Source organism: Spermophilus citellus, assembly GCF_964194105.1.
Source record: "Spermophilus citellus genome assembly, chromosome: 15".
In the NCBI taxonomy this organism is placed as follows: Eukaryota; Metazoa; Chordata; class Mammalia; order Rodentia; family Sciuridae; genus Spermophilus; species Spermophilus citellus.
Genome location: NC_138195.1, coordinates 71,565,706 through 71,581,264, shown reverse-complemented (window position 1 = coordinate 71,581,264; position 15,559 = coordinate 71,565,706). Strand labels below are relative to the sequence as shown.

The 15,559-nt window shown below is 49.1% G+C and overlaps 1 protein-coding gene across 5 annotated transcripts in view; it reads left to right on the top strand.

Moving 5' to 3' along the window:
- Positions 1 to 7,585: 7,585 nt before the first annotated feature.
- The window catches only part of LDB1 (LIM domain binding 1), a 28,153-nt gene continuing 20,179 nt past the window's right edge, over positions 7,586 to 15,559 (top strand). For 2 of the 5 annotated variants that reach the window (XM_081268323.1, XM_081268324.1), the window contains exon 1: positions 7,586 to 8,014. In XM_081268323.1, the coding sequence (XP_081124449.1) occupies positions 7,990 to 8,014 (25 nt within the window). In that variant the 5' untranslated portion in view covers positions 7,586 to 7,989. The remainder of the gene's footprint in view (positions 8,015 to 15,559) is intronic. The other 3 variants (XM_081268322.1, XM_081268321.1, XM_081268325.1) reach the window with 2 other exon arrangements.

The following is a 15,559-nucleotide window of genomic DNA, read 5'->3' as shown; positions in this document are numbered from 1 at the left end:
CTTTCTTACCGTCCATCGCTGTCTCTATTATTAACTCATTTTCCACCTATCAACTTCTTTATATTGTTTTCTTGGGTGTGTGTGTGTTTACAAAAGCATAACAATTGGTTCAAATAGTACAAAAATATATGCTGGGAGCCTGGCACATGCCTGTAATCCCAGCAGCTCAGGAGGCTGAGGCAGAAGGGTGGCAAATTCAAGGACAGCTTCAGCAGTTTAGTAAAACCTGGCTCAAAATGAAAAAATAAAAATAAAAAATAAAAGGCTGGGAGCTGGGGGCTGGGGATTGGCTCGAGCAGTAGCGTGCGGGGGCCCGGTTGGATCCTCAGCACCACATACAAACAGAGATGTTGTGTCCGCCGACAACTACAAAAATAAATAAACAAATATTTTAAAAAATTCTCTCTTTCCCTCTCTCTCTCTCAAAAAAAAAAAAAAAAAAAAAAAAAAAGGCTGGGTATAGCACTTGCCTAACATTTGCAAAGCTCTGGGTTCAACTCCCTAGTACCACAAAAATGAAAAGTACTGGGGAAGTAGCTTAGAGGTAAAAGCACCCCTGGGATCAATCGCCAGTACAATGAATAAATAAATAAATATCTGCATATACTTGACCTGCAAATTCCAGTTCTACTTCCCAGATTTAGCCTTTGTTACCTTTACTGTGTATTCATGCACACACTTTATCTTGGATATAAAGATGTAGCCAGGAGGAGTGACTCTCACCTGTATTCCCAGCTACAGAGTTCTAGGCCAACCTGGGCAACTTAAGCAAGACCCTAGCTCAAAAAAAGGGTTGGGGATATAGGTCAGTGACTTGCATATGTGAGGTCCTGGGTTCAATCCCCAGCACTGCAAAAAAAAAAAAAAAAAAAAAAAAAAAAAAATCATGCTGTATGTGTCGTTTTAGTGTTTCTGTTTTCATGTTGGGGATTAGAACCCAGGGCCTTGTGCATATAAGGCAAACATTCTATCAACTGAAGTACATCCCTAGCCCCTGTATGTATGATTCATACTTGCTTCTTTCATGTTAATTTATTCACTAGCCAAACATTTCCTAAACTCTGAGTAACAGTTCCATTATATAAATATATTGGGAGGCTGAAGTAGAAGGATCTAAAAGTTCAAAGTCAGCCTGGACAACAATGTAGAAGACCCTGTCTGAATTTAATTTTTTTGTTTTGGCTTAAAACCACCCAGTTTGGGCTGGGGTTGTGGCTCAGCAGTAGTGCACTCACCTAGCAGGAGCAAGGCCCTGGGTTCAATCCTCAGCACCACATAAAAATATAATAAATACATAAAACAAAGGTATTGTGTCCATCTATAGCTAAAAAGTATTTTTTTAAAAAAAGCATATGAAGTTTGTGATAGCTTGTTACAGTGTATATATATATATGTGTGTGTGTGTGTGTGTGTGTGTGTGTTTTAAATGAAGCCTCATTTAAAAAACAAAAACAAAACAAAAAAAAACAGCTGGGGAAGCTGGGCCTGGTGGCACATACCTCTGATCCCAGTGACTCAGGAGGCAGAGAACCAGAAGTTTGAAAAAGTTCAAAACCAGCCAGCTTCAGCAATTTAGTGAGACCCTGTCTCGAAATACAAAATAAAATAAAATAAAAAGATCAGGGGATGTAGCTCAGTGGCAAACTGCTCTTGGATTAAATCCCCAGTACCAAAATAATAATAATAATAATTAGCTGGGCATGGTGGCACATGCCTATAATCCCAGCAGCTCTGGAGGCTTGGGAGGGAGTTCAAGGTTAGCTTCAGCAATTTAACAAGACCCAGAGCACCACAGGAAGACCCTGTCTCTAAATAAAATACAAAAAGGTCTGAGGGACTGGAATTGTGACACATGCACTCACCTAGCATGTGTGAGGCACTGGGTTAGATCCTCAGCATCACATAAAAAAATAAATAAACAAAATAAAGGTATTATGTCCATCTACAACTAAAAAAAAAAAATCTTAAAAAAACAAAAACAAAAAGGGGCTGGGGATGTGGCTCAAGTGGTAGCGCGCTCGCCTGGCATGCGTGCGGCCCGGGTTAGATCCTCAGCACCACATACCAACAAAGATGTTGTGTCTGCCGAGAACTAAAAACATAAATATTTTTTTTATATTTTTATTTTTTAGTTGTAGTTGGATACAACACTTTTATTTTATTTATTTATTATTATGTGGTGCTAAGGATTGAACCCAGGGTCTTGCACATGCTAGATGAGTGCTCCACCGCTGAGCCACAACCACAGCCCTAAAAAAATAAATATTAAAAATTCTCTCTCTCTCTCTCTCTCTCTCTCTCTCTCTTTCTCTCTCTCTCTCTCCTCTCTCACTCTCTCTTTAAAAAAAAAAAAAAAAAAAAGGTAAAAAGGTCTGGGGATGTGGCTCACTGGTTAAGGGCCCCTGGGTTCAATCCCTAGTGCAAAAAAAAAAAAAAAAAGAAGAAGAAGAAGAATTTCAAAAGAAAAAAAAAAACAATATTAATAATTCAATTGCTGAGTTAAAATGTAGTGCCAAATTACCTTTTTGGAATGTTGCATCCATATACACTTCCCACTAAAAGTTCAAGAGAAGAAAGAACTTTCTTTTAGTTATTTCTTAATCTTTCAGGTGAGTTAGTTTTATGTTCCAAAATAAATTTTAGAAGCCACAAATTTAGAATCATTTTTTTTCTCTATAGTCAGATGAGGGGCAACAATAAAGTTTAGTTCCAATAAACTTGGAAATAAACTGCTTATAAGAAACCAGTAAGAACAATACAATATGGCACAATGTTTCCTTTGAGGAAAAACATATTCTAAAAAATGCTCTTGCAAGAAAGACACAGTGGTGTGGGTCTGTAGTCCCAACTACTCAGGAGGCTGAAGCAGAAGGATCAGTTGAGCTCAGGAATTTGAGGCAAGCCAGGCAACATAGTGAAAATGGCTGGGCATGGTGGTGACAATGGAGGCATGAGGCAGTAGAACAAGTTCAAAGCTAGCCTCAGCAGTTTAGCAATAGACTGTCTCAAAAAATTTTTTTAAAGGTTGGGGATGTGGCAGTACCAAATAAATAAATAAATAAACACAGACTGTCTCAAAAGAAAAAGTGGGGGAGCTGGGGTTGTGGCTCAGCGGTAGAGCACTCGCCTAGCAGGAGCAAGGTGCTGGGTTGGATCCTCAATATCACATAAAAACAAATAAATAAAATAAGGTTTTGTGTCCAACTACAACTAAAAAAAAATTAAAAAAAGAAAAAAGGTGGAGCTGGGTTTGTGATTCCATGGTAGAGCGCTTTCCTAGCATGTGTGAGACACTGGGTTTGATTCTCAGCATCCCATATAAATAAATAAAATAAAGATCTGTTAACAACTAAAAAATTAGAAGGAAAAAAAGACAAGGTATGGTGGCACACACCTGTAATCCCAGTAACTCAGGAGGCTGAAGTGGGAGGATCTCAAATTCAAGGCCAGCCCTAGCAACCTAGCAAGACCCTGTCTCAAAATAAAAAATAAAAAGAGCTGGGAATAGGGGCTGGAGCTGGAGCTCAGTGACAGAGTGCTTGCCTAGCATGTGTGAGGCACTGGTTTGATCCTCAGGACCAAATAAGAAGTAAAATAATAAACAAAGATATTGTGTGTCCCTCTATAACTAAAATAAATAAATAAATAAATAAATAATAGAAAAATAAAAAGGGATGGGAATACAGCTCAGTGACAGAGTACCCCTGGATTCAACCCCCAGTACCAAAAAATATATATTTTTTAAAAATTTTGAGACAGCGTCAAACTTAATCATTCTGCCTTTGCTTCTCTAGTAGATGAATTACAGGCCTGTGCCACCTTAAGAAATTGCTTTTGAGCCAGGCTCGGTGGCACATGCCTGTAATCCCAGTGGCTCAGGAGGCTGAGACAGGAGGATCCTAAGTTCATCAAAACCAGCCTCAGCAATGGCAAGGCACTTAGCAACTCAAGTGAGACCTGTCTCTAGTTTTCGGCGGACACAACATCTTTGTATGTGTTGCTGAGGATCGAACCCAGGCAAGCGCGCTACCACTTGAGCCACATCCCCAGCCCAGAATTCCATTTTTTTAAAAGCATTAATCTTAGGTGAATTTCATCTCACACATACAAAAGAACACTGGATGTTTATATCTATTTATTCAAATCAGCTAAGTTTCCTGTCCTCAGGGACATTGTCATTAAGTTAAAAACCTTCAACATAGGCTCAACCCTTCTGCCCCCATATCCCAAGTATATTTCCCAGGCATCTATAGCCTCCTTTTCCATTTTTGCCAGTACCACAATCCCCAAAACTGAGCCAGGTACAGTGGGGTGCACCTGTAATCCCAACGGCTCAGGAGGCTGAGGCTGGAGAATCTTGAGTTCAAAGCTAGCCCCAGCAACTTAGCAACTAAACCCTAAGCAATTTAGTGAGACCCTTTCTCTTTTTTTTTTTTTTTTTTTGTACCAGGGCCTGAACCCAGGGGTACTTGAACATTGAATCACTTCTCAGCCCTTTTGTATTTTATATTTTGAGACAAGGTTTTCCCTAAATTGCTGTGGTTGGCCTTGAACTTGGGACCCTCCTGCATCAGCCTCCTAAGTCACTGAGTTTACAGGTATAAGCCATCATGCCTGGCTGAACCTCAGTTTTCTTGCTTGTTCAATAGCACTTTGTAGCCAGGTGTGGCGGTACACACTTGTAATCCCAGCTTTTCAAGAATAAGGAGGATCTAAAATTCAAAGCTGGCCTGGCATCTTAGTGAGACCCTCTCTAAAAATAATAATTAAAAAAAAAGCCTGAGGATATAGCTCAGTAGTAGGGTTATGTGCAAGGGTCTGGGATTAATCTCTAAAACTGAAAAAAAAAAAATTGCCAGGCATCATGGTGCATGCCTGTAATTCCAGTGACTCAGGAGGCTGAGGCAGGAGGACCACGAGTTCAAACCCAGACTCAGCAAAAGTGAGGTGTTGAGCACCACATTGAGATCCTATCTCTAAATACAATACAAAATAGGACTGGGGATGTGGCTCAGTGGTCAAGTGACCCCTTAGTTCAATCTCCATACCACCTGTCCCCCAAAAAAACTTAAAAAAAATTCACCTTCTTCCAAAGGTCTTCATGAAGAAGACCACAGCTATAACATAACTAGCACAGTGACTGGCACATTGTGCATCTTCAACAATGAAGTTTTTTTTTTCTTTCTTCCTTGCTTTCCACCTTGCATAGTCTAGAAAGGAATCTCAGATTCAGAGGACACAAAGAACTCTGTAGGGTAGGTTGTAATATTCATTGTCCACCCAAGTGATAGTGATCACCATGGAATCTGGCCAAGCTAGTTGTTTGGAATGAATAACCTTAGGGTTAAGTGGTCACAAAATTGAGAAAAGGCAAATTCATGAGCAGTAGAGAGAAGAGGGTCAAGGTAGGTATTTGTCTTCCTTTGTCTACCTGACAACATCAAGCCAAACCAACCTCCTCCTGACACTCTCGGAATAACAACCTCAAAAAAATGAAAAAGGAGTGTGAGGATATAGCTCAGTTGGTAAAGTGCTTGCCTCACATGTACAAGGCCCTGGGTTCAATCCCCAGCACACACACACACACACACACACACACACACACACAAAATCATAAAGGATGCCAGGCAAAGTGGAGCATGCCTGTAATCCCAGCTGACTACAGAAGGGAGGCTGAGGGAGGAGGATTGTGAGTTCAAAGCCAGCAGCAGCAAAAAGCAAGATGGTTAACAACGCAGTGAGACCCTGTCTCTAAATAAAATACAAAAAATAGGACTGGGGATGGGGCTCAGTGATTGAGTTTCCCTGAATTCAATCCCCAGTACCCTCCCGCCAAAAAAAAAAAAAAAAAAAATCAGAAAGGCACTAATGTCTATTGAGTCCTTACTATATGGGGTTCTCTCATACTGATTATGTGACTGGGTAGACACTGTTTTTAGTCTCATCAAGCTGCATGTACCAATTATAGAGGGTAAATCTGGAGTAGTTTAGAGTGGGGTTTAGAGTCAGTTGTCCCAGGTCATTCAGCTAGAGATCACCAATTGCTGGGATTACAAGTGAGTGCCACCCTGTTTGGCTCAAGGAAATACTTGTGAGTGTGGATGGCTTCAATAGTGTCCCTTCACGCCCTCCCTGGGGGGTTGGGGGGGAGCTAAAGGTGGGATAATCCACAATGTGGAGCTTCCCCTTTTTAATCATACAGGAAGTGGGTGTCCCTATTCCTAAACAGGCCCTATTTTCAAGCCCTAGATTCTGCATTTTTCCATTATTTCGTTCCCTCTCAGCAAAAATCTCAGGTGGGAGAAGGGGTCTCATAAACACTTCAGACTCCACATCTGTAACCCTCCTTGAGCCAGAGTAAGGGAACCAAACAACCTTCTCAACCAATCCCCCTCTATGTAACAAAGGAGGGGACCTCCTCCCCAGTCTGGGCCAAATGCCCTAGGGAGGGGACACTAGCCCAGGTCCCCTAGAACCCACCCTGAAGCCAGCATCTGGGGACCCCCAGGAACTCTATCCTCCACAGAGCGCCACTCTCCTCCCTTCTCCCTGCTAATAGGTATTTCCTGTTTATGAGGCAGCCAGGGCTGGGCTTTTGGGGAAGGGATGGAGATGGAACCTCTCCCTCCTAGGGTTGGGTAGGGGAGTCCTTGAAGAGTTCCTGAAGGTTGGGAGCCTCCCTAGAAAAGTGTTTTACATGGAAAATACACATATAGAGACTCTGCCCCTATGGGTAGAGGGCACTGGAGGGGTCAGCTTCCTGTTCTGAGTCTCTGAAGCCCACGGAAAGAGAGCAGCTTCCAGGCAGGGGGCGGAGGGCGGGGAGAGAAGGCGCGGAGGCTGGATAGAGAAGGGGGGAAGGGAAGTCTTGACTGGTGCGTCAGAGCCTGCAAAGGGGGGAAGGATGGCTTGCGCGTCACCCCTCCCTCGTCCAACCTGGTGGTCATCCCGCAGCCCCTCTCCCCCAGTAAAACGTGAATCCCAGACTCTTAGACGAGGAAGGGTGGGGACCCCACTTAATTAACCCTTCCAGCTCCAGTTCCAACTGGATTAGCAGGCTAGGGAGGAATGTTTAATTTAAAGAGGGGGTGAGTTGAAAGGTTGCTACAAAAATTAGGATTGTACTTTTCCCAGGCAGGTTGGGGTGAGCGCGCAACAAGGGGTCTCGCGCCGGTTGGGGTCAGCAGTCCTTTTCCTCTCGTGGAGCGCGGCCTCGAGTGGAAAGAAAGCTACACCTCACAGCCCACCCTGGCTCCGCCTCCCCCAGTCCAGACTCTCGTTCCCGTTCCCGCTCCAGCTCAGCTCCGCTCCCAACCCGGCGGTACCCGGAGGACCGACACCAAGTGCGAGGCTTCGCCTCCCACTGCTCCCCTTCGCCCTCTCTTTCTGGGGTCTCTGCCTCCGTCTCCCTTTTTTAAAAGCTGCGTCACATGCATGCCGTTCCCTTGAACGCTCCCGGGCCTCAGCAGCCCGCCCGCCGCGCGGCGCACGCACGTCGTAGCTCGCAGCGCGCTCGCCTGGGTCACTTTGACACGGCTCTCCCCTCCCACTAGCAGGACAATTAGCATATTAATAAAGCCCGGCCCAGCCCGGCTGGGGCTGGAGAGCCGGCGCCTGCGAGAGGCAGAGCGCGAGCGCGAGAGCGAGGGCGAGGGGGGCGAACGGCGGCGGCGGCGGCGGGAGCGCACAGACACGCACACGCACACGCGCACACACGGACACACACTCCGGGGACGCACACCCGCGCGCACACACGGAGAGGCAGCTCGCCTTCCTGCCTGGCTTCCTTCCTGTCCGCTCGGCGCCTGACAGGCCCCTCGCTGCAGCCAGGGGCCGCCCGCACCGGGTCGAGGCCGGGCCGAGGCCAGGCCGGGCCGGCTGCGAGGGCAGCGGGGGTCGCGGGCGGCGGCAGCGGCTCATGCCCGGCCTGTCCCTGCGAGGGGCGGGCACCGTGACTCGGCTGGGCCCCCAGCGGCGGGCGATGTGAAGATGTCAGTGGGCTGTGCCTGTCCTGGTGAGTGGGTTGCGCGGCTGCCTGGCCCCTCCCTTCCTAACCTTCCCTATGAGCCCCTTACCCCTTGTTTGGGGAGAACTTGCGTGGAGGGCATCGAAGGCATGGGGGTGTCTGGAGCTGTTGAGGGGTAAGTGGGGCCTTAAGCCGAGAAAGGCTTTTTCAACTGTGCAAATGCGCAGCAGCCCAGAGGTACGGGGAGGAGGCGCTGGGGAAAGCTTGTGTATGTATATGGTTTTGGGTTTTTTTTTTTTTTTTTTTTTTTTTGGGAGGTAGCTAATTGGGGAAGGGCTGGGGGGGGACTGAAATTCCCAGAATTCCAGGGTGTTAGCCAATCAGAAGTGACTCTGGACTTTTGACCCCCTCCCTTAGGTCATTAAAGAGTTGTGATTGGCTGTTTTGGGTTGCCCCCCCCTACTTTGCTGCCTATTTCCTTTTACATATCCTGTGACACCCACCCCTCAAGCCATTTCTGAGGACACTGTTTGAGGGGAGGGATTGATTGGGGCCTGTCTTGCCCCCCTCCAACTTTTTCTGCCTGTTGCCAGGGAAGGTTGGCTCTCCTGAGGGACAGGAGGTACTCCTTGTGGGTGCCAGATAATTAGGCCCTTGGGTCTGGCATCTTTGCCTTAGTGGAAGAGAGAATGTGGCAGACCCAGGAAAGCTAGGAAAATAGAGTGATTTGGAAAGAATTGAGTTTGAGGTAGTAATTCTTAACCCCCAAAGTGAGAACTTGTTAGAGGACCAAGGCTCAGCTCAGATCATTACCTCCCCAAAACACATGTCAGCTCTTGCCAGGGACAGCCTGTGTCTTCCTAGGGGTGTGGGGGTAGGCTCAACCTCAACTGCCAGGAGGAAAAAGAAGAGCCATGTGACTGGAGAAGTAGTTTATGCAGGGCCTCAGAACATTTTCTCCATTCCCAGGACTGTGGGTCTTCAAATTGGCCCTCATGTCTCAAGGAGTCAGCTTTTTCCTGGAAGTCAGTGCCTCTGAACCTATCGTGGTTTGGACCCTTTGCCCTGTTCTCTGGGAGATCCACACTCTACAACTTGATGACTGCCCCCCCTCCAAGCACAAATGCACACTCCCCCCCAAGGAGAGCTGCCAGTGTTGAAACTTCCTTGAAAATCATTGTGACCCAGGCCAAGCTGGGTTGGGCACACACCTAAAGTGCCTGCTGAGGTTGACATTTAAGGGTCTTGGGACCCAGAGTAAGAACTAGGAGAGCCTGAGGATCCTGGACTATCTGATTATGGGAACCCTTGGCTCCTGCAGAGGGTGGGGGAGAGGAGGAAAGGGAAGACCTTGCCAAGCTGGAATCCTGCCTGGCGCCATCATCCTTCCTCCTACCAGCTTGGTGCGTATGTTAGTGTTTGTGTTTTTTCCCTGTACTGGGCATCCCAGTTCAGATCTATCCATACTCCAAGCCTACCCCAGGGTTGTGACCCTCCATCAACACACAAAAGCAGAGCAGAAACTAAGGCTCTGAATAAATGAGCTAAAGGGTTGAGTCTTAAATTTTGATTCTTAGTTACTACAAGTAGTGACGTAGGAAATGTGTGTGGTGGGGTTGTCAAACTGAAGGTGGATGGGAGCTTGGCCTAAAGTTGGGGAAGGGTGGCTGGGGTCCAGTGGAAGGAGGAGAAAGTTTCCCCCTCAGTCTCTGTGAGTAGCATGGGGACAGGAAAAGGCCCATGCCTGGTGTGTGTGTGTGGGGGGGGGCGTATAAAGCGGGAGGCAACTTCAGTTAGTACCCCAAAAGGCAAGTTCCTTTTGTGTGTCTGATGGCCTGGCTGATGGAGTGGGGCAAAAACATGGCTGACAGTAGGGAGTCATCTTCCTGTTTGTGAAGTAGATTGTGGATGGAGGTTAGACTTCAAGGAGAACCACGTGGGGAGGGGCTTGAGGGTAGGCCTGGAGGTGGAGAATGGTAGGAATTTGAGTAAGAGAGGGAACCAAGCTTGCATGGGTGGATGGGAGAGCACATGCTTAAACATAAGAGCATCCTGGCAGCAGGAGGCAGTTCAGGCCCAAAGACCCCCACCACCACTTTGAACAGCCCTGGGGTGAGGGCCCAGGCGCCCTGGTAGGCCTCCTGCTGCCTGTCTCCTTGCCTGTCTGAGTCTCTCCTTTGTGCTCTGCTGTCTCCCGGCTCCTCCTCCTCCCCCAGCCCAGCAGAGACAGCACATGCCCCACACATGTGACTGAAGGAAGCCAGAGCACGCAGACCCACACACATGCACATGCGGAAACACCACAAGATACACACATAGTATCCCATAGTACTGTTGGGGTAGAGAACAGCTTCTGGGGCTGAAATTACCAGAAGCGGGGAGAAGCCCTGCTAAAGGGCATCTCCCTGGGCAGGATGCTAGGGAGCCAGGCTTGTCTGGGGCAGCATGTGGCTCAGAAGGGTTAAGGCTGGGAGGAGTAGGGGGAGGGGAGGAGGCAGCAGTGGTGGCGGCTGGAAGCCAGGAGAGGAGGATGGCAGAGCGCCAGGCCAACGGGAGGCCGGGCACAGACAAAGGAAGGGGGGCAGGCACACTGGAGGCCTGGGTCAGGGGCCTGGGCAGGGGGCAGTGCTGGTACCCCTCATTCTGTGGGCTGGGGCCTGGCTACTGTCCTTTGAGTCCCCCTCCAGTAGGAGTACTCTCCAGCTTCTCTCCTTCATCATCTTTGTCATTCTTTGCTGCTCCCACCACTACCAATTTTAGGTGGTTTTAACTCAGATTTGATCCCTTTAGCTGCACCTCTTCTGCCCTGTGTGTGAGGGTGGGGATGAGGGGCGGTGTCAGAGCAGGAGCAGACTTGCTGGAGAAGGGGAACTGGGAGAGAACCTGTTTTGAATGAAATGCCGGAGTCTTGAAGTGTCTTAGCATTTAGGGGCCCTTCCCCACAGTGAGAGGGCAGGCTCATGTGGCTTCTCTCTGAGGAGACATTCTGGGTGCCGGTTCTGAGCTATGGACTGAGGGCAGAAGCTAGAGCACTGACCCCTTCTTCCTCCCCATGTGGACAGTCATTTGAAGCCTGGAGGGGGAAGGGAATAGAAATGGCTACAATGCCCCAAGACTCAACTTGTATCAAGTGGGGTTAGAAGTCCAGGATTCCAACATCAGGTCCTCCTGTCTCACTGTGGTCTATTCAAGTTAGGATTTTGACAAGTGTGTTTGTGTGTGCTGTAAGGATTACTTTAGATACTGCCTGTCAGAGCATTTTGAAAAGTTTAAAGGTAGGAAACAGTGGCACACACCTACAATTCCAGCGACTCAGGAGGATAAAGCAGAAGGATCCCAAGTTCAAAACCAGCCTCATAGACTTACTGAGACCCTGTCTCAAAATAAAAAGGGCTGTGGATGTAGCTCAGTGGTTAAAAGACCCTGGGTTCAATCTCCAGTACCAAATAAATAAACAAATAAATAAGGCAGGAAACAAATTACAGGAATTGTCCTGTCAGTAAGGGAGGAATGTGGCTATTTTAGAATTAGATTGGAAGTCAGTAGGGATGTCTTAAGTCAAGGTGGTAGGCTATATGTCACAGGGTCTGGTTAAATGTTACAGAATTCAATGTTTGTGAAAGCTAGGATGTATCATGGCCAGGCTGCATTGGGGAATGTTGTGCAGATTTCAGGGAACCCATTTATGAGTAAGTCCCTGAATAACAAACATTCATTAAAAATATCCCCCTGGCTGGTTGCAGTGTTGCACACCTGTGATCCCAGTCACTTGTAAGGCTGAGGCAGTAGAATTGTGAGTTCAAACAACAACAAACAACCCTGAAGTTCCTCCCCCCGCCCAGCTGCTCTGTGTGTGATAGTCACAGGCTTAAGGGGCATAACCCAATGTTGGTGTGTATATTGGGGTCAGACTATATATGAATCTGCATGTCTGTGTCCAGGGTTTTGGTATATTTAGGATTTAAGGTGTATGACAGGTTAAAGTGTGTATTAGGTACTGATTTATGTGAAAGTGGGAGATGTTATTTATGTGTGGAGGATGTTCACAGAGCCAGGTACAATATTACTGCAGTCAACCAGTGTGTCATAAGAAATCTAGTCCTTGGGATTATGTGTGAATATAGTTGGGAGAGGTGGGAAGTAGAGAAAACATTCAAATTGCTAAGAATGAAAGTAGGAGCTCCCTCTCTGGGGGAGGAGGGAGAGAGAAAGATTGACTTTTTCCTAACTGTCTAGGTAATAGGGCCTAAATGGCTATCCAAGTTTCAGAAGTGACTCCTTCCTTGGGATACCTCCTGTGGGACTAGAGAACAGACTCCACCTCCATTAATCACATACCTTTTTAGATATGGGATGGTGGGGAGGAGTTAGCAGCCCCTTCTGGAGGCACTGGGATGAGCAAGTTTGCCTTCCCTAGCTCCTGACAATGTCTTTTACTAACACCCATGTGGTTTCAAGGGTGGTGGTGGGGAAGGGTGATTCCTGTTAAGGGATCTAAGCCAGGGGTTGGAACCTATCTGGGTTGAGAGCAGGGAAGCCTAGAGTGACCCCCCCACGCCCCTTCCTTCAATCAGTGTGTATAGTCTGAAATCAGAATGTGTCTCTGTCAAAAATAACCCCCGGGGCCTTCCCCCAGCTGCTCTGGGATTTCATCCGAGGAGACCAGGGTGGAAGCCCAGGCTAGTCTTCAACCTGAGAGATCACAGGGGTGAGTAAGAGAGATTTGGGGGAGGTTTGGCAGGCGGGTTGAAAATATTGAAAGTCTGTAGAGAGGCCAGCATCCTCCTCCATCTCTGTCTGAAGCCTTGGCACCCCTGCCCACTCCTGAGAACCACGCTTGGGGCTGGTGGGGTGTATTTTGCTGCTGGCCCTGTAGGTCTTCTCGCCATCCAGGTCTCTCCCAGGCCGGTCGGTTCGGGCCCCAGTCTCCGATCTCTGTCTCTCTTTTGTTTTTCTCAGCAGTCCCTCCTCCCTCTCTCTTCACTCTTCCTCCTCGCTCGCAGGGAGGGGGCGGGGCCGGCGGGGCAGCTCCACCCTCCGCCCGCCCTGGGGCCTCATTCGGAGAGAGGCTCAGAGAGCGAGCGGGGAGGAGAGGGAGGAGGAGGGAGAGAAAGGGAGAAAGGAAGGAGCCGGCGGGCGCTGCGTGTGTCTGAGTGTGCGAGTGTGAGTGAGTGTGAGTGCTGGGCTCTGCCTCTCCTGCTTCCCCCAGCAGAGGGGTTGGGTGGCCTGGGGAGGGCGGGCGGGCTGCTTGGAGGCAGAGGCAGCGAGAGGCGGCGGCGGAGAGAGCCGAGGAGGAGGAGGAGGAGGAGGAGTAGAGAGGAAAGAGCGGAGCAGCCATTGTTGAGGGAAACCTTGCAAACAAAGGAGGCTCCGGACTCCCTGCTGCCCCCCGCCCCCCAGACCAGCCCCCTGGCCCCGGTCCCCTGGCCCAGTGGCCATTGTAACTTTCCCCCGGGGCTGTGGCCGCCACGGGGCTAGCGGAGGCTGTGCGTGCCAGTCTTTGTGCGGCTGGCGGAGTGGAGCTCCCAGCCAGGCCCGCCTGTCCCACTCGGGACATGAGCGGCTGAAGTTGGTCCCACCTCAGTCCTCACCCCCGCCTGGGACCCTCTGGGCTTCCAGACGCTCCCCGCACCTCTCCTGGCCCCCTCAGTTCTCCCAGGTAAGTCTGGGCACCCTGCAAGCTTGTTGGGGGTGGGCGCAAGGCCCTCTCTCTGGCCCAGGCCTGGGGAGAGGTGCCCCAGATCAGAGAGCCCGGGACTGCTGGCCTGCTGACCTGCGGTCAGCCCCCAAAAGGAGGGGGCCTGCTCCCGGGTCATACTGGTTACCATGGGAATGCCCCGCTGGAGGTACCCTCCACAGCCCCAGGATGCAGCTTCCATTCTGAGAAAACTTTGCTAGTTCTGGACTCTTATTCCCTTCTCCTTCCTGAAGGCTCCCAGTTTGCTGGGAATGGGGTATCCGAGTTCAGAGCAGGATGACACATTCCCTTCACCCCCACCTTTCTCCCTCTACTCCTGCTGCTGGGGACAGGCAGCAACAGGGACAGATGGTCTGGGCGACGGTCCCTCCCCTTCTCTCACTCCCATCCCCTTGTGCTGGGTCTAGTGGGAGTTGCTGTGGCTCTGGAGAGATGCTGAATTTGTGTCCATTCACTGGAGGTGTAAATAGAGGCTCCAGAGCAATGAGCTTCAGCTCTTCAGAACTATTACCCAATTCCAGGAAATGCCTATTCTTTCTCTAGAGAGAGAAACTAAGGCTCTGAGACTTTTTTTGAAATTGGAGTGGAACCCAGGTGTTCTGCTACTCTTCTCTGCAGGTTCTTGAACTGGTGCATTTCAAAAAAGTGGCACTGAAACTAAAGGGACAAGAGTAGTTCTGCTTTTGAGGAAAGGATGGCCTAATTAGGAGATGGGGGCCAGTCCTGAGAATCTAGACTCTTGGGTTCATTGCCCAGGCCTTGGTATCTGGTGGATTTCATGAGCCTGGGCTTCCTGTATTGTCTTAGTTTACCTCTGTAGAGTTGAGAGTCTTGGGGGCTGAGTAGGGACTCTTTCCTGAAACACAGGCTTAGTACAACACTGGCATGCAGAGGCAGTGTGTGCTGTTTGTATCATGTGGATGTGGCCCATGAGAGCTTGCATGGGGTGAGGGCCTGTTGTGGGCACCCTGATCCTACCTGGGGCTGCTGGGTTCCAGCCTTGGTGGGCATGTTGGGACGAGTTGAGGGTGGAAGCCTGCTAGGCAGGATGGAGGCACACATGTGTGAAGGCACACACAGGCTCTGATTCTTGGCACCTTCGGGGGACTGTGCGTTCTGGGCCCCTGTGGGACCCTTCTTTTGCCCACATTATGAGAAGGGGCCCTTGGGGAGAGAATTAAATGACACATGTTGGCACAGGGTCTTCCTTTGTCTCTCACCCCCCCCCCCCAGGAACATTGTATTTAAATCGAGGAGGGGGCAGACAATACAGCTAACTTTCCAAATGTCGTCAAGTTTTGGGGACCTAAGAAAGTTTATATGACCAAGGCTAGAACCTTTGGGGCTATGCTTCAGTTTCACATTTGGTGAGGAGGGGGAAGAGTAGAGTTGTATGGTTACCTGGTTACCTACCCAACTACGAATTTAACACTTACAGTCAGGAAATAGTATGCCAGCAACTATTTATGCTGCTAGATGAGGTGGAAGAGTGGCTACCATGTGTACATGCCCAGATATATGAGAGACTTTTTTTTTAAGTTACCATTTGCCTCCTAGACTGAGCCTTCTGGAACCCACACTCCTTACCAGGCCTCCTGTGTTCCATTCCTAAGTAGTGTGGAGGCTCATCTGCTTCCCTCCCCCACTACAAGTCTCAAGAGAGAAGGGGTTGAGGCTTTGGGTGTCTCCTTGGGAGACAATACTCTACCCATGGTGGGTGTGGGGGCTGGGCTGATAAGGAGTGGCTGATGGGGAAGGCAGAAGGTCCAACTGGTTATCTGGTGGGTAACACTCAACAGGCAAACCCCCCTTTATCTTTCTATCCCCTACCCTCCTGGGATCCTGGGGATGGAGGAGGGGCAGAGAGTTCCCAAAAGGCCCTTCTCCCCCCAAGT